This window comes from Prionailurus viverrinus, chromosome B1 (genome assembly GCF_022837055.1).
Source record: "Prionailurus viverrinus isolate Anna chromosome B1, UM_Priviv_1.0, whole genome shotgun sequence".
Lineage (NCBI taxonomy): Eukaryota > Metazoa > Chordata > Mammalia > Carnivora > Felidae > Prionailurus > Prionailurus viverrinus.
In genome coordinates this window covers 28,588,299-28,612,555 of record NC_062564.1, presented here as the reverse complement: position 1 = coordinate 28,612,555, position 24,257 = coordinate 28,588,299, and the positions used below count along the sequence as shown (strand labels likewise).

Here is a 24,257-nt window from a genome sequence, read left to right as displayed (position 1 = left end):
AAAAAAGTACTTAATACTGAGTTACGTGGGTGGCTCAGTGGGTTAAGCGTTCAACTTTGACTCAGGTCATGATCGCACATTTCGTGGGTTTGAGCCCCATGTCAGCAGAGAGCCCGCTTTGGATCCTCTGTCTCCCTCTCTCTCTGTGCCTCCCCCGCTCATGCTTTCTCTCTCACTCTGTCAAAAATAGGTAAATATTAAAAAAAAAAAAATTTAAATATATTTAATACCTTTGAAGTGCAAGTCGCCTGCCCTGTTCCATAATTCTGTTATCTCTGACCCAAAACTTTCTTCTAAAAACATTTTTTTGAAATTTTCTGGGCTGTTGTTTGTTAGTATTCCAAATAAGTTTTTAGACTAAAATTCATTTCTACAAATAGGTTTTCTAAAATTTTACTTACAGGTATTATAGTCCTAAGTTTAATTTAGAAGGGGAATTGATACGAATACAGTAAGTCATCTTATTCATCTGGGATATGGATTATCCATTTGTATTTCTTCCCTTAAAAAAGACAGCTTTAATTTATGTTCTGTATGCGAGTTTAAAATGTTCTAATATATTTTTATGACCTGCTTTTTGCCTTTTTTTTAGGTTCTCTTTGGAAAAGTGAAGAAAATTCGGCCTTCATTGGATAAAAACAAAGTTTCTTTGGATCCTTCTCCTAACTTTGATTGCCACATGTCAAGAAGTATACCTTCTCTGAAAGATGCCATTGAGTTACAAGCCTACAATTCAGCAGTATGTTAACTTTTGGGTTCATGTGACTACTTGAAAGTGACATGCTTCACACTATATGATACACAACTTAAAACAGCTTCTTGAAATATTAAATGAAAATCCCTTATTTTATTCAATATAGTAAGACATTAAATAAATAATGAAAGCTCTTTAATATTTGTGATTTGGGAATATAGTAAAGAAGTTTCCAAATTTGCATTTAACCTTGTTCAAAATACAGTGGCTGCTTTCTTTTATTTAGTTGTTCCATAGATTAATTCCTAACTTGCAAAACATGCCAACTTTTTTATAACAAGCTATTTTGAAATAACAACAGGAGAAAAGGCTTATATGTTCATCATTACATGTGAAATAGTAATTTTCCATCATAAATTGCTGACCTTTCCTCTTCTGTAGAATATTAAATTATATGTGGTAAACATTGCATATCATCATCTATATGACTAAATGAAGATAAATTTTCTAGAAGTATGTATATGCTCCCACATGTAAAATGTATCAAGCAATTATTATTTTCCTAATTAACTTTCTCTTCCAAATAAAACTTAGGGGTTAACAGCATATGCAAAACATTGAACTTTTTTTAATTTTTTTTTTCTTTTTGAGAGAGTGAATATGAGCAGGGGAGGTGGCAGAGAGAAGGGGACAGAAGATCTGACGGGGATTCCACACTGACAGCAGAGAGCCAGATGCAGGGCTCGAACTCACAAACCGTGAGATCATGACCTGAGCTGAAGTTGAACGCTTAACCGACTGAGCCACCCAGGCACCCCTAAAACGTTGAACTTTTAATGGAAAAAAATCTTTTTTAAAAAACAAATAGTTTCTGGGGCACCTGGGTGGTTCAGTTGGGTAAACGTCCGACTTCAGCTCAGGTCATGATCTCACCATTTATGGGTTCAAGCTCCTCATTGGGCTCTGTGCTGACAGTTCATAGCCTGAAGCCTACTTCAGATTCTGTGTCTCCCTCTCTCCCCTCACACTCTGCCCCTCCCCCGCTCACGCTCTGTTTCTGTCTCAAAAATAAATAAAACATTTTAAAATTTTCTTTAAAAAAGAAGAAAAAATAAAAACAGACTGTTTATGCTGCTGCCCACACTAATAACATACCAAAGAAAATATGTGTGGTTGGGAGAAAAAATTTATACCTTCAAAAAAACTAGAGTTAAAGAATGTGGGGAGAAGAAGTGGGTATATGGAAGCAGGTGAATAAATAACAAACATGAAGTTAGTTACATAGCTTTTTAAAATATGAGCTTATTTAATTCTGCTAACACTAATTAGTTTAAAATGTTTTTTTTCCTTTGTTTTTCAGGTATACTTCTATGAATACAATGTTCTTTCAAAGCCAGTAGATAAACCTAGGCATTGTCTTCCATATGCAACAGTAACTGTAAAATTTATTGGCCAAAAAGTAGATAGTGGACACCTTATTACATCTTTGAGGTTCCTTTCAACAGGATTTCCTAAGAGGGCTGGTAAGATACAGACATTATTATGCTTCTGTAGCATGTGTGCTGGTAGTAGAACTTCTGAATATTATTTTCTAATACGTTATCAATCTGTAAGCAAAATAGTTATGCTTTAACTTTTTAATTTTATGTATCTGGAATTATACTACAGATGTTTTTGTGACTCCTTTTGCTCAGTATTATCTTTGTGTGATTCTTCTTTTTTTTTTTTTTGAAGTTTATTTATTTATTTTTAGAGAGAGTGACTAGATAGAGCACAAGCAGGGGAGGGACAGAGAGTGAGACACAGAATCTGATGCAGCCTCCACACTCTGAGTTGGTCAGCACAGGGCCCACTGTAGGGCTCTAACCCATGAACCGTGAGATCATGACCTGAGTCAAAGCCAGATGCTTAACCGACTGAGCCACCCAGCGTCCCATTTGTATGATTCTTCTATGCTGATATGTATACCTGAGTTTCTTCATGTATATGCATTCACCCACACACATTATTCTGTTTTTTGACTACACACTATTCCTCTGGGGATGTTTGGATACTTGCCAGTTTTCTTCATATTTCAGACATTGCTGTTTTAAACATTTATGTAAGTGTCTCAGTGCATATGGGCAAGAGTTTTGGTATAGAGTAATATAATGTCTACATCAGAAATGTACAACTTAATCCAAAGATAATATCAACTAGTTTTCAAAAGTGGTTGCATCAGGTTACATAATTACTCTGTATCTTTGCCAACACATACACTTTTTAAAAAAATGTCTGTTTCTGCCAGCTCAGTGAGTGTGATATGTTATCATCATCGTTTCAAAAAGAAACTATACTCTTGAAAAGCCATCATATCCCTTTCCCCTCAGGCCTGCCCCTAAGCAGTCGCTAATCTGCCTTCTGTCTCTTAGTACGACTGACCCTTGAACAACACAGAGGTTAGAGGTGCCAACGCCCACGCAGTCACAATCTATGTTTAACTTGTAACTCCCTGAAAACTTCACTACTAATAGCCTAGTGTTCACTGGAAGCCTTACCCAGAACATAAACATTGATTAATGTGTACATTGTATGCTATATATTCTATTTACTGTATTCTTACAGTAATATCTAACTTTTTCTTAATTTTTATTGGCATTTCTAGGCTATGTGGTTCATCTGTGAGATTTTTTAAATTGTGGCAAATCTCCAAAAAATTTTCCAATATATTACATGAAAAAAATTCCATTTATGAGTGAACCCATGTAGTTCAAACCCATATTGTTCAAGGGTCAACTGTATTTGCCAATTCTGGGCATTTCATATAAGGGAATTCATAAATACGTGAAGCAAAGTGGCCTTTCATGAGTAGTGACTTTCATTTAACTGTTCTTAAGGTTCTTGCATGTATTAATACTTCATTCCTTTTTATGGCATAATATTACATTAAATAGAAACTATATCAGTTGAGGACATTTGGGTTGCTTCCATCTTTTAGCAATTATGAATAATCTTGCTATGAATGTTCTTGGACAAATTTTGGTACAGACCTGTGTTCTCATTTCTCTTGGGGTATATAGTTGGGAGTGGAATTGCTGGGTCATATGATAACACTGTTATCACTTGAAGAATTGCCAAACTGTTTTCCGAAGTGGTTGCACCAGTGACATTTACACCAGTAGTGTACGAGTGCTAGGACTTTCCACTTCCTATGTTATTATCTTACTTTTTGTTTATAGCTACCCTGGTGGAGGAAGTAAATGTTTTCAGGGTGTAAGTTTTATGCTTCTTTTGTTAAATTTATTTCAAGTATTGTATTTTTGGATACCTTTGTAAGTAGAGTTTGCTCAATTTCACTTTTTATGTTCCTCTTTGAAGTATATAGCAATAGTGTTTTTTTGTGTATTGATCTTGTAAATGATCTTGCTGATCTCATTATTAGTTCTAATAGTTTTTCAGTGATTTCTTTAGGATTTTCTATATAAAAGATCAAGTCATTTACAAATAGAGTTAGTTTTACTTCTTCCTTCCCAGTCTGGGTGTCTTTTATTTCTTTTTGTTGCCTAATAGCCCTGGCTAGGACCTCCAGTTGAATGTTTAATAGAAATGGTAGGAGTGGACATTCTTACCTTATTTGTAAACTTAGGGGAACGTATTCATCCCTCACCAGTAAGTATGATGTTAGCTATGGAGTTTTTTGATGTCTTTTATCATGAGGAAATTCCTTTCTATTCTTAGTTTGTTGAATGTTTTTATCATGAAAGGGTAGTAATTTTGTCAGATCCTTTTGCTGCATCTATCAAGATGATCACATGATTTTTAGTCTTCACTGTGTTACTGTGCTGTGTCACACTAATTGATTTTCAGATATTAAGTAAACTTTGCATTTTTGAGGTAAATTCCATTTGGTCATGGTATGTGATTCCTATTATATGTTGGTGGAATCAGTTTACTAAATTTTTGAAGATTTTCATGTCTATATTTATAAGATACATTAATCTGTAGCATTCTTGTGATGTTTTGGTATCAGAGCAATACTGGTCTCATAGAATAAGTTCGAAAGGGTTTCCTTTTCTTCCATTTTTTGGAAAGAGTTTGTGAAGAATTGACATTAATACGTCTTTATACATTTGATAGACTTGACTATTAAAGCCATTCAGGCTTTTGGGGGGGGGGTAGTTTTTTATCACTAAGTCAGTTTCTTCACTTACTGTCTGTCATTCAGATTTTCTGTTTCTTCTTGCATCAGTTTTAGTGGTTTGTGTCTTTGTAGGAATTTGTCCATTTCATCTAACTTACCTAATTTATTAGCATCCTGTCGTTCCTAGTATTTCTTTATAGTCCTTTTTATTTTTGTAAAGCCAGTAATAGTATCCTCTCTTTAACTTATTCTACTAATTTCAGTCTTCCTTCTTTATTTTCTTGGTCAGCTTGGCTAAAGTTTTGTCAGTTTTGTTATCTTTTTCAAAGAACCAACTTTTTTGGTTTCATTATTATTTTTTCTATATTTCTGTTCTCTCTTTTATTATTTCCCTCCTTTTTGCTTTAGGTTTAGTTTACTCTTCTCTTTCTTGTGTCTTAAGGTGGAAGGTTAGGGTATTGATCTTGCTTCTTTGATAATGTACATATTTACAGCTATAAATATCCCTGGTTGTTTTTTTTTTTTCTTTTTGAGACATAGAGAGACAGAGCATGAACAGGGGAGGGGCAGAGAGAGAGGGAGACACAGAATCTGAAGCAGGCTCCAGGCTCTGAGCTGTCAGCACAGAGCCCTATGTGAGGCTCAAACTCACAAGCCCTGAACCGAAGTTGGAGGCTTAACCAGCTGAGCCATCCAGGCACCCCTGAAAGTACTGTTTTAACTGCATCCCATAAGTTTTGGTATGTTGTGTCTTCATTCTCATTCATCTCAAAGTATTTTCTAATTTCCCTTTGATTTCTTATTTAATCCATTGGTTTTTTAGAAAGTGTTTTATTTCACTTATGTGTACATGTGAATTTCCCCCAAATTTTTTCTGCTACTGATTTCTAATTTTATTCCATTGTAATTGGAGAATATAATTTGTATTATCTTTATCCTTTTAAATTTATTGACCCTCTCATGTGGTCTGTCCTGAAGAATGTTCCATGTATACCTGAGAAGAGGGGAAGTTTTGTTTTTGTTGGGTAGAGTGTTCTGTAAATGTCTGTTAGACCTAGCTGATTTGAAGTTTGCTCAATTTTCTGTTTTCTTGATGAGCTTCTGCCTAGTCATTCTATCCACATTATCCTTCAGCCAGATGGCTTAAAATGGAGGCAATAAAATAAGGATCTTTCCTTACTTTCTACTCTCACCCATCCATAATCTTATAGCTAATTACTTTAATCAAAGAATGATGGATAGTAACTAGACTTACTGTGATGATCAGTTTGCAGTGTATTCAATATTGAATCACTATGTTGCACATCAGAAACTAATTAATATAATACTGTACATCAATTATACCTCAATTGAAAAAAAGGAAAAAAGCAATAAACAATGATGCCTTTCAGGATGATAAAGTTTGAGGAACACCTGTATTATGCCCAAAGTCAAGGCCACATGTGTTGGCTATCAGTGTACTCCTCTCCCTCCAGAGTAGTCTAGATCTTTGCTATCCAGTACAATAGCCTTTAGTCACATGTGGCTCTTTAAACCTAAATTAGTTAAAATTAATAAAAATTTTAATTACTCATTCACACCACCCCTTGTTTATGTACTTGCCCACATTTCAAGTGCTCAGTAACTACATGTGGCTATTGGCTACTGTACTGGATAGCATAAAGAACATTTCCATCATCACAGAATACATGGTGCTAATAACTATTTGGTAGTTTGCTTTGTGATTGTAATTTCATTTTCTTACAGTTTCTTATATTATGAAGATGTTGGGTTTTTTGTTCTCCTTTTTTCATGTGTTGTTTGGTGAGACTGCTAAAAACAGGAATAAATTTAAAGGGCCTTCATCCAGTTTAAGCGAATAATGTAACCTAGTGATTAAGGTTCTGCTGCTTATAAATTGTGATCTTGGGCAAATAATTCTTTACTTCCTTATCAATAAAATGGGAATGTTATGAAGATTAAATTAGTTAATGTGTATAAGGCATCAGAAAAACCATACCTGGCATTCCCATTAAGTACTTTATTAATTAATATTATGTATATGTTAATATGCATTTACCATACATTTATGAAATTCAGGTTATTAAACTGATTTGTTTCTTTTCCCATGTTGGTTTGTATTAATTTGTCTTAATCTTTTTTTTTTAAGTCTATTTATTTTGAGAGAGAGAGAGACTGTGTGTGAGCAGGGGAAGGGCAGAGAGAGAGGAGAGGGAAAATCCCAAGCAGGGTCCACACTGTTAGTTCACTCATGGTGTAGAGCCCAGCACGGGGCTTGAACCAAAAAATCCGTGAGATCATGACATGTGCCAAAATGAGGAGTCAGACACTTAACTGAGTCACCTAGACACCCCTGTCTTAATCTTTGTAACAGCTCCATAACATTATTTTTCTAGCGTATTTGTATAGTACATACATACAGTACTTTTATAATTCTTGATATGCCATATTTATTTAACCAGTCCCATTTTTTCAAGTTAACTTATTTTGAGAGAGAGTACAAGCAAGGGAGGGGCAGAGAGGTGGGGAGAGGATCGAAAGCAGGCTCCATGCAGTCAGCACAGAGCCCGATGCAGGGCTCAAACCCATGGGATCATGACCTGAGCCGAAATCAAGAGTCAGAGTCTTAACTGACTGTACCCTGCAGGCAGCCCTACCCAGTCTCATTTTTAAATTTTTTTTATTTGAGGGATGCCTGGGGGGCTCAGTCAGTTAAGCATCTTACTGTTGATTTCAGCTGAGGTCATGATCTCACCATTGTGAGCTTGAGTCCCATGTCAGGCTCTATACTGGGCATGGAGCCTGCTTAAGATTCTCTCTCTCTCCCTCTCCCTCTGTCACTCCCCTGCTTCTGCTCTCTCAAATATTTTAATTTGCCTATAGGTGACACACAATGTTACATTAGTTTCAGGTGTACAACATAGTGATCCAGCTCTTCTCTGTAGTATTCTATGCTCTCCACAAGTGTAGCTACCATCTGTCACCATGTAACGCTGTTACAATATCATCGACTCTATTCCCCCTGCTGTGCCTTTTACTCCCTTGACATATTCATTCTATAACTGGAAGCTTGTGTGTCTCTTTATGTGCCAGTAACATACTGTTTTGATTACTGTAGCTTTGTAGTAGATCTTGAAATCTTAACCAGTCTCATATTGATAGTTAGGTTTCTGGCTTCCAGCTGTCTTGGATTATGGTACTAAAAATCCTTGTGTATATATTATTTATGCAAGCATATCAGAATAATGAATGCATAAAAATGGATTTACTGGAGGGGCACCTGGGTGAACCTGACTTCAGCTCAGGTTATGATCTTGTGGTTCACGAGTTCAAGCCCCACACGAGGCTCACTGCTGTCATCCTGTCAGCACAAAGCCTGCTTTAGATCCTCTGTTCCCCTCTCTCTTTGCCCCTCCCCTGCTTGTGCTCTCTCAAAAAATAAATAAAACATTTTTAAAAATAGATTTACTGGATATTATGTATTACATTTCGCTGAAAACTGTAAATTTACTTCCCAGGAAATTAGTACCGGTTCATACTCCCATGAACAGTATAAGAGTGTTTATTACATCTGCAGAATATTTATTCTTTGTAGTCTTTGCCAGTCTAAGCAGTTTTTAAATATGGCTCTGTTTATTTAGTGGAGTTGGACATCTTTTTGTGTTTGTTGACAATTTTTATTTGTGATTTTCCTGTTCTTACACTTGCTCACATTTCTATTGCAGTATCTGTTTATTAATCTTTTGAATGTGTCTGTATACTCTTTATGCACTCTAATATATGTGTAATGATGTACAAAGCTTGCTCATTCAGAAAATACTTCGTACCAGTTTGTCTAAGTTTTGTTTATCATGAGTTTTGACCTACTAAGGTATTTAATTTACATGTAATTGACATCATTTCTTAATTTCTAGTTTTCTGATCTCCAGACATTCTTAAAAAGTACTTTTCTACCTCAGGATTATAAAACCATCTCTCTGTCTTTTCTTCTAATACTTTCATGGTTTTATTTTTTTTTTTTCAATGAATTTTATTTTGGAGTGAGTATAGGGATCTACCTTTTCTTCTGTCCACTGCAGCTCCTCCTCTTAAGAACTACATCTCTGTTATGGTCAGATTTCTACTATAGCTTATTATAATTAAAAAGTATAGTTACAGGTGCACCTTGGTGGCTCAGTTGATTAAGCATCCGACTTTGGCTCAGGTTATGATCTCACAGTTCATGAATTCCAGCCCTGCATCGGACTCTTTTGCAATGTTGACGCAAAGACTGCTTGGGATTCTTCCTCTTTGCCTCTCTCTACCTGTCCCCCACTTGTACTCTCTCTCTCAAAATAAATAAATAAACTTTAAAATGTATATAATTACAAGTTATAGAATTTAGAAATCTTCAACAAAGCTATCTTTCGATATATCGTGAAAAAGAATCTCATGGTACTTCCCAGTAATATGATTATAGTTTCGTATATGTCATAAATCTCACAATTTCTCATCATCAATTTGTTTTAATAAAGATATTTTTATGGTGTTATCTATGAATTCTTTATGAATGGCTTACTTGGTAAATATGCATTCTTATAAGTTCCTTTGTTATTATATGTAGTTATTTGTGAAATTTTAGGAATAAATTTCTATAAATTATAAGAGAAAATTTGCTTTCATTGTCAAGATTTTTGTTTGTGTATATTATTTGCAGGAATACTTATTTTAGTGGAACAGGGGTAGTGCTTTGCTTTTGCTCCTGGGAAGGATTTTTTGGGTCCTTTTTGATCTGTTTCCCTACCTCATTCCCGTTTTCTTCCTGTTTTCTTTCTCAAGGTAACAGTAGATAAAAGGGGGAGACAATTTTGCCTATTAATATGTAGATTCTATTATTAAGCATCTGAATATACAAAATTAATATAAGAAATACCTAGTCTTTGAGAAACATGTTTTTATTCCTTTTTAATTGTTCTATTCTTTGTATTTGTCACAATTCAAAAAAATTTATGGTAAATACTTTCTTAGTAAGGCCTCTAGGACACAGTTTCCTGGTACATCATTTATATTTTATTGGTTTGTCTTTCATCCTCTTCTCACCTTGCTTTTTCTGAGACACATACTTTAATCATCATTAGGCTATTTATCGAACTTTCCTTTAAAACCACTTATGACTGGGGTGCCTGAGTGGCTCAGTTGGTTAAGCATCCAACTTCAGCTCAGGTCATGATCTCATGGTTTGTGAGTTCGAGTCCCACATCGGGCCTGTGCTGACAGCACGGAGCCTGGAGCCTGCTTTGGATTCTGTGTCTCCCTCTCTCTCTGCCCCTCCCCCATTCATGCTCTGTCTCTCTGTCTCTCTCTCAAAAATAAATAAGCATTAAAAGAAAAAAAGAAAAAACCACCTATGACATAGTTTATTTGAATTAAGGGTTGAATGTAGAAACCCTTTCCTTCCTATTTTTTCTTAATTTTCTTATTATTTCTACAGAAAGAACCTGCTCTCTGAATAACTGTACAGTTGCCAAAAGAATTGGAAAAGGAAAAGATGCTACTGTTATCTTTGAACATTTCAGGAAACCTGTAGATCCATTTGTTCAGGAAAACTGTTCTTGCGGCGCACTAAATTCAGAGATAAATCCTTCCAACACAAATATTTCTAATTCCTATGGAAATGTGAAAAATGGAAACATTTCTATATATGAAACATACGGTGGACAGATGGAGCACAATTTAGCAGAATGTGGAGACACTTCTTGTATATATGATTCAGGTCTTTCATTTATTCCCAGTGATACCAGAGAAAGTGTTAATGGTGACCCCATGTTAAATTTGGCACATCTCAAAAATACTTTAAGTGGTCTTTCTGCTGCTTTCCCCCTTCATAACAATACTGGCTCAAGCACAGTTATTACTTCAAAACTCATTAAAGACCCAAGACTGATGAGGAGAGAAGAAAGCATAGGAAAACATAATAATATTACAGATTTAAATGAGATTTTGCCACTTGAGAAGAGTTTAGATTTTGTGAATTCAGAAATAAATCTATCATCCATGCCAAATAATTCTGCCTCCTCATCTGAAGTTGTGCCTGGTGATCATTCTGTTCTTACTAATTGTTTGGATGCCCCTAGCTTCAAAATTTCTTTTGATGGTTCACAATCTCAAGCTCACAACTTGGACTTTAACAACTATGATTATACAATTCCCAGTAAAATTACCCCAGCAGGACAGTGTAAGGGCCAAGATAATTTTTCCTTTCCAATGTGTTTGCCAAATGTAGTTTCAGAAGTTGAGAACCAAAAACACAATGAGGAAGAAGCCCAGAGATCTGAACTGAGAAGCAACATCCCACTTTTAATTGAAGACAACAGTGAAGCACATGACTCTTATGAATCAGTGAATATTTGTACAAAAGGGCACAGTAATCACATCTCTCTGGAGTCATGGTCTTCTAATTTAGAAACTGTATCTCAGACTGGTCAGCAAATGTCTACAGCTTTTCCTCTCCAAAGGAAAGAAAGCATACATGAGTACACCCAAAATATTGGAGAAATGAGAGACTTCACTGGCCCCGAAGATAATTCCAAACATGGAGAAAAGCAGGTTTTGTGGAAGGAAATTGATTTTACTAAGGAAGCAAAAGTCAGTCCAGTAGATAATTATATTTCTTTGTACCAAGAATACAATGAGGATGAGAGTCTTGATTCTTATGGGAAAAATTGTGATCAAATATTAATTGCTCAAGAATTAGAAATACAAAAATCTTCCACATCTACCACAAAGGATGAATATGAGCTAGATCATCTAAGTTTGGAATTACAAAGAGTGGAGCGCCTTTCACAGAAGCATCCTCAACTCTCTTTAGATTATGAAGATAACATTCATACAAGTTTTGCAATTTCTCAAAAACTAATGGAACTAAAACTGGGAAAACCAAATCAAAACTGTGTTAGCATTGTGACTGATGCTTTCCAGGAAGCAAAAGACATTCCCCAGGTCAAAGAACTGCCAATTGATGCAATTATTTCATCTCATGACATTAAACCAACTCATGACAACTCAGATTATAACATAACTGGAGAATATGTATGTGTCCATGGAAGAAAGGAAAATGACCCAGTGTCATTAGAGAACATACAAAGAGACTGTGGAGAAACTTTTCAAATTGATGAAGGTCATACTCTGTTCTGTAATGCAGAGTTGCACAGTGATACACACCTGAATATTGATTTCAGAGAACAAGGAGATAATGATAAAGAAAATGAAAATGAGGCTAAAGAGGAAGACATTGCCTTGTCTACAGAAAGCAGAGAAAATATATATGGAGAGGAGAAGCAGGGTTTTCATACAAACCAAAGTTACACCAACGTAGATGAAAGAAGGGAGAATAAAAATTACAACAATGTAGAAATTCTTAGTTCTGAAGAATGTTGTACATTTAATTTGAGTTCGGGGGAAAGACATGTGTCAACAGAAGCTACATTGTTAGAAAATGAAGACACTATGACTGCCACACAACAAAAAGATGCTCCAAATACTGGCAGGACTGTAGAGCATTTGGCTTACACAGCATTTCCCAAAGTTGAAGGGTCTTCAGAACATGAAGCCTCAAGTACTGCAGTGCAGACAGCTGGTGCTACGGTGCCTACATTGGGCACAAATCGTGAAGATCACCAAAGATACCAGATTAAAGAAACTTGTTCTTCTGAGAGTCTAGATTTTGGGTTGTTAGTAAAACATAGGGTTTCTGATTGTGAAATGGATATGGATAACAATAAATTACATGACTCATTTCATCAGTCAGTAAGTGATACTTCAGTTCTTCAGAGTTTCAAATTGGAAAATAAGATTGAAGTAGGATTGGAACAGTGTGATGATGCTTTTCTAATTCAACAACATAGCCATAGAAATGATCCATGTGAAGAATTTAGGGCCATATATGAAACTCTGAAGTCTCGTATTGATTGGGAAGGTCTACTAGGAAGCAATAATGGGGAGAGGGAAGTTTCGAAAAGCTCCAGAAGAAACGAGAATAGTGATCAGCATTACCCTAAGAAAAGTATTTGTTTTTATCCCTCTACAGAAAAAAACAAAGGAGAGCTCAATCCAATTTTACTTCCAGATTTACAAATTAGAATCACTAATACATTTATGCCAGGATTCAGTCCCACTTTTGAATCCCTTGCATTGAAAGATAATTTTTGCAAATACATAACTAAAACCACAGGACCAGAAATAAATGAGGAGGGGAAAGTGTCAGGATTTGAAATGTATTCCCACTGCTCTGGTGAAAATTCAGGTTATCCATGTGAAGATGAATTTGGTAATAGAAGGCAAGAATCAGGACTAGTGAATAAGTCTGAAATTGCTCTTTCTCTTGATGCGAGTCATAATACACAAGTGAATCATGTGTCTGAAAAACAAAACAGTGGACCTTTGCCTACTGAACCCTCTAATGTCACAGCATTAAATAATGAAAGCAGATGTTCCTTGACAGGGTCAAAAACTGATTGCAATGATATTACAAGTAAAAAGGACACACAATCAAGAATTAGCAAAAGAAAGCGACATATGCCTTTTAGGGACCAGAACACACCACATAAGGATTTAAGACGTCGTGAAATTTATGGGAAGAAGAGGAGACTAACCAGTCTAGACTCTTCTGAACATTTTTCTTCATTATCCCAAGGACGAATCAAAACCTTTTCCAAGTCGGAAAAACACATCAGGAGTGTCCTTGATATTCTAAATAGTGAAGCATCTTTATGCAAAAGCAAACGTCTTTCCAGAAGACTTGACAGAGCTGTTCTTCATTTAAAAAAAGCTCATAGAAGAGTTCACACGTCTTTGCAACTTATAGCTAAAGTAGGAGAAAAAAGAAAAGGCCCGTTACCAAAATCATATGCAATAATATGCAATAATTTCTGGGAAAGTTGTGACCTTCAAGGTTATAGCTCTGTGTCTGAAAGAAGATATTATTCCACTAAACATTTTTTGTCAAAAAGAAAATACGGCAAACCAGAAGAGAAAAGAGCTTTGGGATTTGAAGTGGATAAATCATTAACTCATGTATCAAAGCCCAAGTCTTTCAAACCAAGTAGAGCGAGAATCACAGAATGCATTTCTAAGAGAAATATGGCCAGCAGTGTCTCCAGAAGTCACACCACCATTCATGTAAGGGAATTTTGTGATCTCGAGTATCCTGAGTCACAGTTAGCCCTGTGCTCTACATCCCAAAGTGCCAGTCATTCCGCTTATAACAAGAGCCGGGTGAGAAATCGAAGATCATCAGAACTTCAGCTGTTTTCTGGAAAAACTGGATGTCTATTTTCCCCAGCCTGCCCAGATGCAAAAATAACTGAAAAAGAAAATCAAGTTGGCATAAAGTTTTTATCAAACATTAATAAATATGAAAATCCTGAGAACCACTCAGCACACAATAATATTAAGGATGCAGAAAACAATTCCAAGACTAATAAAGTAATAAATAAGAGTAATTCAGTATCATTAAGTTGCATAAAAGAAGACAAAGTAAGTTTTAGCACAGACACAAGTTATAATGCAACCTGTATAACACACACAAAGGTAAAAACTGACATAGTTATTTCAGTTTTAGAATCAGATATCAAGCACCTTTTAAATGTTGATGTCTGCACACCAGATAACCTTATTTTATCTGATTGTAAAGGCAACCTGGAAGTAAATTTGCCTGTAGAAGAATGGACAGCTGCTAATCAGAGCTCCAAACCAGGCACTGTTCCAGAAAACTTCATTAAGGACCCATTAAATCTAACTTTGATAACACACAAAAATTCTGACAGTATTCCTCAATTGTTATCAACCACAGCAGTGACAGACAGTGAAGGAGAATCTTCAGAATCTTATTTGGATAAACAGAGAGTTTTTGCTGTAGATTCCTTTACAACATCCACCAGTGTACCACACTGCCAGCCAGGATGTGGTGGAAAGGAACTTCTAAAGACAGAACAATGTTCTTCAAGTAATTGCTTCCATATAGATGGGAATGAATCACATGTTCTTGAGGATTCTGAGTTGGGTCTCAGATTAGTAACTGAAGAAAGTAAAAGTTGTAGGAAAAATACAATGAAGGAACTATTTTCCAATGATAGTTATTTGCTCTTAAAAGATAATATGAAGGGTTCTTCAAAAAAGTGTATGGCAAATAAAGACATTTGGGACAGAAAAATGTGGAAAGTTAAACAAGCAGAAAAAGCAAGAGATTCACTTCACAAAAAAAGCATGACTGAAGGATGCACTGTTAAGACTCAGTTCAAAAATCAAAAGAACAAGATCTTAGAAGAATCCTCCTACTTAAGCAAGAAAACAATTAAAAATAACTTGATTGATTCTCATCTAAACGTTGAAAACATTACTGAGGCAGTCGCTTTGAATAACCCAGTTTCTAATCATCTCAACAAAAGAGAGAAAGAAGGGGGAGTTAAAGTTAGTAATGACCCTCAGTCTGACTCTGCATTGCATTCGGAAATAGCCTGTAATTCCAAACCAGGCATTATAGGAATGAATCATATTCCTGTTTTACATACTGACTCTCAAACTTCTGAAGTCTCTACTCCTGAGAAGAAGCCTGCATCATACATGAGTGGATTAAAAGAGAAACACTGCTCAGCTAATCATTCAGCTCTTACAGCCAGGCTAGCTCAGATTTTGAGAAGGGCAGATGAAACATCATCTTTGCAGATTCTACTGGAAGAAACTAAGGCCTGTCAAAGTATTCTCCCTTTATTTGTTGAAGCTTTTGAAAGAAACCAAGAATGTTCTCTTGAACAAATCCTGATTTCAAGAGAACTATTAGTAGAACAAAACCTGTGGAATAATTGCAGACACAAATTAAAGCCATGTGCTGTTGACTCCTTGGTAGAACTCCAAATGATGATGGAAACTATTCAATTCATTGAAAACAAAAAAAGGCTCTTAGGAGGTGAGCCAACCTACCGAAGCTTGCTTTGGTATGATGAAACACTGTACAGTGAGCTGCTTGGTAGACCACGTGGATTTCAACAACAATCCAACTTCTATCCTGCTTTTCAAGGAAGATTGAAGTATAATGCATTCTGTGAGTTACAAAACTATCATGACCAGTTAATTGAATTATTTGAGGAAACCAAAAGGGAAAATAATTCATACTATGCATTCTTAAAATACAAACGACAGATTAATGAGTGTGAAGCAGTAATGAAGCGTTGTTCTGATTGCTTTGACTTTTCTCTTTCTGTTCCATTTACCTGTGGAGTTAACTTTGGAGATAGTTTAGGAGACCTAGAAACCTTAAGAAAAAGTACTTTAAAGCTGATTGGTATGTATGGGGACTCTCCTAAAGTTGATTCCTATCCAGGAAAACAAGACCATTTGTGGATTATCATAGAAATGATCACCTCTAAAGTTAATTTTATTAAGAGCAGTGAGGCAATAAGTATTAAAATATCTCTTTATGGTCTGGAACATATCTTTTTTGATGCTGCAAAAAGTCTTATTTGGAAAGAGAAGAGAGAATCTTTCAGCAAAATATACTCAGGAGAGAAGAATAGAGAATTGCTACTCAAAATGAATCAGTGTGCTTTTTCTAAGTTGAAAAAGATATATGATACATTGTCTAAGGATTTAAGCAGTGAACAGATTTCTAATACTGGGCTTGAGAATATGGAGATTGCTTCCAGAAAGTCAGATGATCTAATAAACAAAGCACCAGTTACCCTAGAAAACTGTGGGTTTAACAGTACTTTGCTTTCACACCCAGATATCTGTTGTATTAGCGAAATACTAGATCAAGCTGAATTTGCAGACTCTAAGAAATTACAGGACCTCACTTTGAGATGTACCGAACACCTAGAAATTTTAAAAAAATACTTTCAGATGCTGCAAGAAGAGAACATAGATAACATTTTTATCACAGAAGAAAACGCTTTGGACATGGTGAAAAACCACAATCATGGGGCCATAATTTTAAAGCCTGCAGCCATTGAAACCTATATTGAAATTGTCATGCTTTCAGAAACCATTCACTTTCTTAAAAACTCAATGGCAAAGAAACTAGACAAACAGAGGTTTCGAGGTATGCTTTGGTTTGATTTGTCACTTCTTCCTGAGCTGGTTCACTGCCAGGAAAAAATGGCTTCTTTTTCATTTCTTAAAGATAACTCAACAGATTGCCTTTGGAAAGTCATAGAGACTGCTATTTCTGAACTTAAGAAAGATCTGGATATTATTTACAAATATAGTGAAGCTGTTAATTGCTCATACGCTCTTCATTTGCTCTCAAGAGAACTTCAGGAACTTACAGAAATACAAAAACTTCTAAAGAAGTCTCAGTATTCCGTTTCCACATATATTGACTTTGTGCCATGTATAGCATCCATAAATTACGGAAGCACAATGACAGAGTTGGAATACAGCCACAACCAGTTTTCTGCACTGCTCAAAAATATAATGGCTGCCCCTCGGAAAGATTTCGGGAAAATGGCCCATATTATGAAAGTCATGAAAACTATTGAACATATGAAGATAATATGTACTAAAAATGCTGAATTAACCATTTCCTTTATTTTGTGCCAAATGCTACATAACAGAAAGAAGACTTCCCAACTGCAGGGAAAAGAAAAAACGAATGTGCATGTAAAACCTAGGAAGGATAGCAATAAATCTAGTATTTATATGAAGGTGCCCTCAATTTCAGAGTGCATAATGAAAACTGTTTCAAATTCTTCTGAAAAACGATCTATCACTGTAGACAAATGTGGAGACCCTCAAAAACGACAGAAAAACACTACTGTTTCCAGCTGTAAAAAACAAAAGGTAACAAATGTTTTAAAACAAAAGCCTATGTAAGTATTATTTTTGAGAACAAGTCTACTCTTCAAACAAGTAGTTTGCAGATTGGTAAAAATTGAGAATGCTTTTAATACTACCTTGCAAAATGAATTTACTAACTATAGAATTGGATTAGGGGTGCCTGGCTGGCTTAGTCAGTGGAGCATTCACCAACGGTGGAGCCCCATAATGGGCATAGAGCTTACTTTAAAAAAAAGAATTGGATTAAACAGTTTTTATTATCTTTATAATAAAGTGAAATGTTTCTCTACATGAGAAATACCTTGCAAATACTTATTTTTAAACGTACAATTAAATTTTTTAATTTGGAAAACATTTCTTGGAAGAATGTAAATTTGTATAACTTCTTAAGGAATAGTCCAATGTGAATGTGAGTAAGTTAGTAATTTATTGAGTAACTCCTATATAACAAGGCTATAGTTGATGTAGTAAGTATTAAAAATTGGCTAATGGAACCTGTGTTCTTGACCATTATCATCCACATGGAAAAATAGGACAGATTTTTTTTCTTAACTTTAGAGAGAGCATGCGAGGGAGGGAGAGGGTCAGAGGAGGGGCGGGAGGGAGGGAGGGAGAGAGAGAGAGAGAGAGAGAGAGAGAGAGAGAGAGAGAGAATTTCAAGCAGGCTCCACGTTGACGTGGGACTCAATTTCACTACCATGAGATCATCATGACCTGAGCCAAAATCAAGAGTCCGACGCTCAACTGACTGAGCCACCCATCCACCCCAGGACAGATATTTTAAATAGATGATTATAAAGGAGTTACAAGAAGTCCTACGTAAACAAGTTTTATTTAACAAATTATAGAAAATATTTATTTTATACCTGGCACTGTTGTAATAAATGCACAAATATTAACTCTTTATTCTTCACAAAATCTTTATGATGTAGGTACTGTTATTACCTTATGTAAAGGTATGAAAACAGACACATAGAAAGGTTGAGTCACTTTCCCAGGGTTACAGAGTTAGTAAATGGGTATAAAACCAGGCAGTCTAGCTCCAGAGCCCATAATAAACTGATAACTTGCCTCTACCCTCAGAGGCTTCTCTTAAAATAATTTTTTGGGAATTTCAGTTCAGAAGAGAAACCTATATGCAAAATGAAAAAAGGGATTTTTTTCTCAGCTTACTGTAATTGTATTTGTTAGTTAAACTAATTCTAGACACCAGGAAACCAATCATTTATTTCACTGTGTTTATAGGAAAATGCTTAATAACCAGTTTGTAAGCATACATCCAAAACAACAGTAATATTCCACATCAAGAGTAAAATGAGAATAATAAAAAGGTGTTGTAAGTATTGAGAAGAAAAGTAACAACAAAAAAATTGTGTTTTTTAATTTCATGGAAGAGCATAGGCCAAAGCGTTGCCTTAAATTAGGAAAAAATGGTATTTGGTGAAGATTAAAATGAAGAGGGGGTATCTAAGTTACGGAAAATAATATGAGCAAAGATACAATGTTTATTGACATCATTTGAGAAATGAGTTTCAAATTAAGTCTGGAACAAAAATTTAATTTAGTGGACAAGTAGTAAACTAAAGATGGAGACAAATACTGTTTCAGATTATAGAATGTCTTAAATATAGGCAAAAAGTTTGAACTTCATTCTGTATTGAAGCGTAACATCCTGTGAAATGTGTTTTTCAGTGATTTAAAGGGTAGAGATTCTGAGGACAGTTGGGAGTAGCAAGTCACCCAAGGCTTACAAGAGGGTGCTGTCTGACAGACTGAAAAAAGAAATTCCAGGGGCGCCTGGTTGACTCAGTGTGTGAAGCATCCAACTCTTGATTTCGGCTCAGGTCATGATCTCATGGTTCATAAGATGGAGCCCCATGTCGGGCTCTGCACTGGCAGCACAGAGCCAGTTTGGGATTTCTCTGTCCCTCTCTCTGCCTCTTCCCCACTTACGCTCTCGCTCAAAATAAATAAACTTAAAGAAAGTCCATATCTGGCAATTATTTAACAATGGAGCTTAAAAACCGGTTTACTAAAAAGAGTATGTATTTAAAAAAAAAGGCAGTGATAAATGGACCCCAAGATTTGTTGTGAGATATGGGGATAAAAAAATATTGTAAATTGTTTATTTCAAAGTTTCTCCAAACATTTAAGACATAATGGGAAGTCCAACAGAATCACTGGTTTTTGAAGGTAGGAGGATCATTAGTGAATGTTGTTTTAGACAGTGCGTTTTAGATGATGACCAAACAAGCAATTGTAAATACCTGTGATGAAAATATATATGTATTGTATTTTATAACATTGCCAATGTCGGTTCTCTTTGTAACTTTTAAACACAGGTTGACATAAAAGATGTCACAAAAATCAACAGAGAAAAGGCAACATTCAAGGATTCCAGGTAGGTTGCCAGCAGACCTACGTGAAGAAAAACTAAACAGAACTAAGCACATACTAAGGAACAATACTAAGACATTTATTTACATACCTCTATTGGATCATACCTGTAACTTAAAGGACAAGAGTAAATTTAGGAGGGGGAGAATAAGGTTTCAGATTATACAGTGCTTTATTAAGATTTAAAGACTTTGAACTTGGGGCGCCTGGGTGGCGCAGTCGGTTAAGCGTCCGACTTCAGCCAGGTCACGATCTTGCGGTCCGTGAGTTCGAGCCCCGCGTCGGGCTCTGGACTGATGGCTCAGAGCCTGGAGCCTGTTTCCGATTCTGTGTCTCCCTCTCTCTCTGTCCCTCCCCCGTTCATGCTCTGTCTCTCTGTCCCAAAAATAAATAAACGTTGAAAAAAAAATTTTTTTAAAGACTTTGAACTTCATTCTGTAAGTATTGAAGGGTAATGTCCTGTGAAATGTATTTTTTAAGTGATTTAAAGATAAGGAAGTTCTGAGTAGAGATAGAAGTAGTAAGTTAGATAAGAGTGATTTTTTTTTAGAGGAAGAAAGTAAAATTCATACTTGACAGACATTATTTAAAGAATTGATGGGGATTAGTAGCTGGTTGGCTAAAAAAGGAGATGAAATAATATAACAAGTGATTAGATTGAGTTTTTTAAACTTGTAATTGTTACAGACCAATCAGATTTCAAAATTGTTAAAAGATAGAAATTGCTGACTTATATTACTAAGAATTTGGTCATAAACACGCATACGTATATTATAAATACACAACTGTTTTCATGAAAGGATGCTTTAAAACCTTTAATGAATTATTTTTATTATTTTTGAACTGAATTATTTTTATGAAAAATTCACTACACTGTTTATATTTTTTCATTTTGACATGAAATGGTCCCACTGGACATGTGGACCGTCTCTTATTTCATTCAGCCCTGTAATATTTTCAGTTTATGACAAGCTTCATTTTTTTTCCATGTTTTTTTTTCTGTTTTGTGAAGGAGAATGAGTAATATGGAATACAAAAGATTAGCATTCTCATTTCTGTCTTACTTGGTTTTGCTTTTTTCAATACACATTTTATTTACTACATTTCTAGAATCGTTTTCTAGACTCTTGAAATAATTGCATAGTGGCATAAAGATGAATAGGTTTGTAAAGGATTAACATAAACCACTTCTATAATCATCTTAGTTTTGGTAACTGAATCTAGGTGGTATTTGCTACTCAGAGAATCGAACTTTGTCTCACATAGCAGAAAATAAGTTCAAAGATAAGTTTAATACAGGGTGCTGTCTTCATGGAAGAATATCCTCTAAGAGAGTATATAAAAGAATGGCCATACAGGCTGCTGTCAATCTATAGGGTTGAGACATTACTGAAACTTCATTGGAAATGTGATAAAGTCCAAACTGTAGTCTCTGCAAAATGTCAAAGTGTTACATGGGATTGGATGATGATGTAGGTTGTCACTCAGCTGCCTTTGAGAGAAGCTGGATTAAGTAAACTACGAGGCTTTTAGTTTCATGAATTGGATATATAAATTCCAGGCCAAAAATTAATTTCTCTTGACTGGAGAGCAGTGATTACTTTTTTCTTCTCAACATGTTCTTTTCCACATGCAATTCAAAGAATTTGATGAGACACCAAAAAAATATAATTATCCTGGGGACCTATATTAGCTATCTGACTAGTGGATACTAGACATTTCCCTAGTGGATACTTCCTTCAGCCTGCTTGAAATTGTCTAAATTTAGGTAGAAATATCAAGGATATTAAATTGGCATGGTATTCTGGAGGTCTGTGTTTCCTATTCTCAACCTTGAGCAGACAAAATACCTTAGTAGCTCCTGATGACAGTAGGTGGTCTTTTGGCAGGGACAGGGCACAGCTGGTAGTTTCATCAGTTGCATATAACCATTTACAAGTTGCATATAGTTGCACAAGTTTCATCAGTTGCATATAACCATTTACAAGTAACGAAGATCATCAACAGTTGGAGGTATATGTATGCAAAACTACAGTAAAATATTGGACATAGTTGCCTACTTCTAAACACCTCTGCTAGGAATTGTCCAATGCATAAAGTAATTACAATATTGACTGCACTATATATATTTCAAAATATATTAGAAATACATCTGGGGCACCTGGGTGGTGCAGTCGGTTAAGCGTCCGACTTCAGCCAGGTCACGATCTCGCGGTCCGTGAGTTCGAGCCCTGCGTCAGGCTCTGGGCTGATGGCTCGGAGCCTGGAGCCTGTTTCCGATTCTGTGTCTCCCTCTCTCTCTGCCCCTCCCCCGTTCATGCTCTGTCTCTCTCTGTCCCAAAAATAAATAAACGTTGAAAAAAAATTAAAAAAAAAAAAGAAATACATTTGAAATGTGGAATATTATCACCGTCAGCAGGAAAAGTAGCTAAATTCAAGGCAAGGGAGTAAAACTGGGTAAATAAGTTACATATATACTGCTGATAGAGAAAATGTAAATCTTAAGAATTCTTCTGAATAAAAATTTCAGATACATGTTTATATTAAAATTGGGGACTCCATATATTTAAAGTTGTTTGTATATATGTGTTACACTTAATAGGACTACAAGATCTCATCTCGAAAGTGAAAGTGAAATAGGACCGAGTTCATCTGACAATCTGAAAAGAAACCATGTATCTCCAAAAAGGGCTGAAATGGAAAGATCACTACTTGGCTCACTTTTACCTTTAAAGAACTTAAAAGACACTTGCATATCAAAGTCAGAGGGCAAAATAGATTTAACTAATATTTCATCTCATACTTCAGAAGATTTCACTGGACAACAGGGAGACTTAAGTAGCATGAAGAAAAGGGATGTGAATTTTAGTGCTGCTGAAACAAAGAGTGATAAGAAAGATTGTTTTGTGAGTTGTGAACAAAAAAGTGTAGACGGCATATTTAGGGACATCCCTGCCAATTTAGAAACAAGTAACACTGTCTTTGAACTTCAAGATCATGAAATATTAAATTCATCTATTAAAAATTCTGCATGCACCAATCCTTCAGAATCCAAATTTATCCAGGACAAATTTCCTGTTCTTCAAGTAAATAAAACACAGCCTGCAAAAACTGAGTTAAAAGGAAAATGCATGAAGGATACATTCAGTCCCAATACTATACCTGTTGGAGCATCTGGGAACATAACCCTCAGTGTAAATCAAACCACAGAACACTCTTTTTCTGAACAACAGAATAATGAAAATTCCAAAGTCCTAACTCAGAATGCTGCAGCGTGTTGGAACGAACTTCCACAGTCTGCATGTACCCCAATATATAATTCTTCTCAGCACCCGTTTGGAACTTCATATCCTTACTACGCATGGTGTGTTTATCATTACAGCAACAGCAGTGGCAGCTCCATTACCCAGACATACCATGGGATAACATCATATGAAGTACAGCCGCCTCCTTCTGCGATGTTGACTGCAATTGCAAGTACCGTCCAAAATGCACATTCTAATCTTTTGTACTCTCAATATTCTGGTTACTTTTCTGGGGAGCCACAAGCAAACGACTTGGTGCCAGTGAATGGGCATTTTCAATCTCAAATGCCTGTTTCTTATCATTTTCAGCAGCCGATTTTTTCACAGTATGCTCCCCATCAAGCGTTCCCACAAGCTGCATACCCTTACCCTCCTGATTCAGGTGTGCTTCCACAAGTTCCTTGGACTTACGGTGAGTTTTATAAGTTTTAACGTTCACTTTATTGAGTTTTTACTTTTATTTTTGTACATTTATGTAAATGGAATTTACAACAGATGGTGATATATATAGCAGTCATTTTTCTGTGTAGATTTGTAGTCTTGTTCCTATCTTCGGCAGTTGAATTATGTTGTCACATGGGAATCTGGCTGTCAAAGACTGGTAATATCACAAATATGTCCTTTAGTAAAACCCAACTTTGGGAAATAGTTAAGTTATAGTTAATCCACACTGCAAAATACAATGCAACAATCACAGAGTTTATAAACATTTTCAATGGCAGTTTTAAAAACTATGTCATATAAATATACCTGTGTAAATAAATGACTAAGGGTGCCTGGGTGTCTCAGTCGATTAAGCATCTGACTCTTGATTTTGGCTCAGGTCATGATCCCAGGGTCCTGGGATCTAGCACCATGTTGGGCACCATGCTGACAGCATGGAGCCTGCTTGAGATTCTCTCTCTCCCTGTCTCTCTCTCTCTCTCTCTCT

General features: G+C 35.7%; 1 protein-coding gene across 6 annotated transcripts in view; it reads left to right on the top strand.

The window, feature by feature from the left end:
- Positions 1-24,257, top strand: part of TEX15 (testis expressed 15, meiosis and synapsis associated) — a 101,544-nt gene that overhangs the window by 72,582 nt on the left and 4,705 nt on the right. For 3 of the 6 annotated variants that reach the window (XM_047857514.1, XM_047857513.1, XM_047857515.1), the window contains 5 exons: positions 593-739; positions 2,055-2,217; positions 10,285-17,627; positions 19,967-20,025; positions 22,624-23,738. In XM_047857514.1, coding sequence (XP_047713470.1) covers positions 593-739; positions 2,055-2,217; positions 10,285-17,627; positions 19,967-20,025; positions 22,624-23,738 — 8,827 coding nt within the window. The remainder of the gene's footprint in view (positions 1-592; positions 740-2,054; positions 2,218-10,284; positions 17,628-19,966; positions 20,026-22,623; positions 23,739-24,257) is intronic. The other 3 variants (XM_047857516.1, XM_047857517.1, XM_047857518.1) reach the window with 3 other exon arrangements.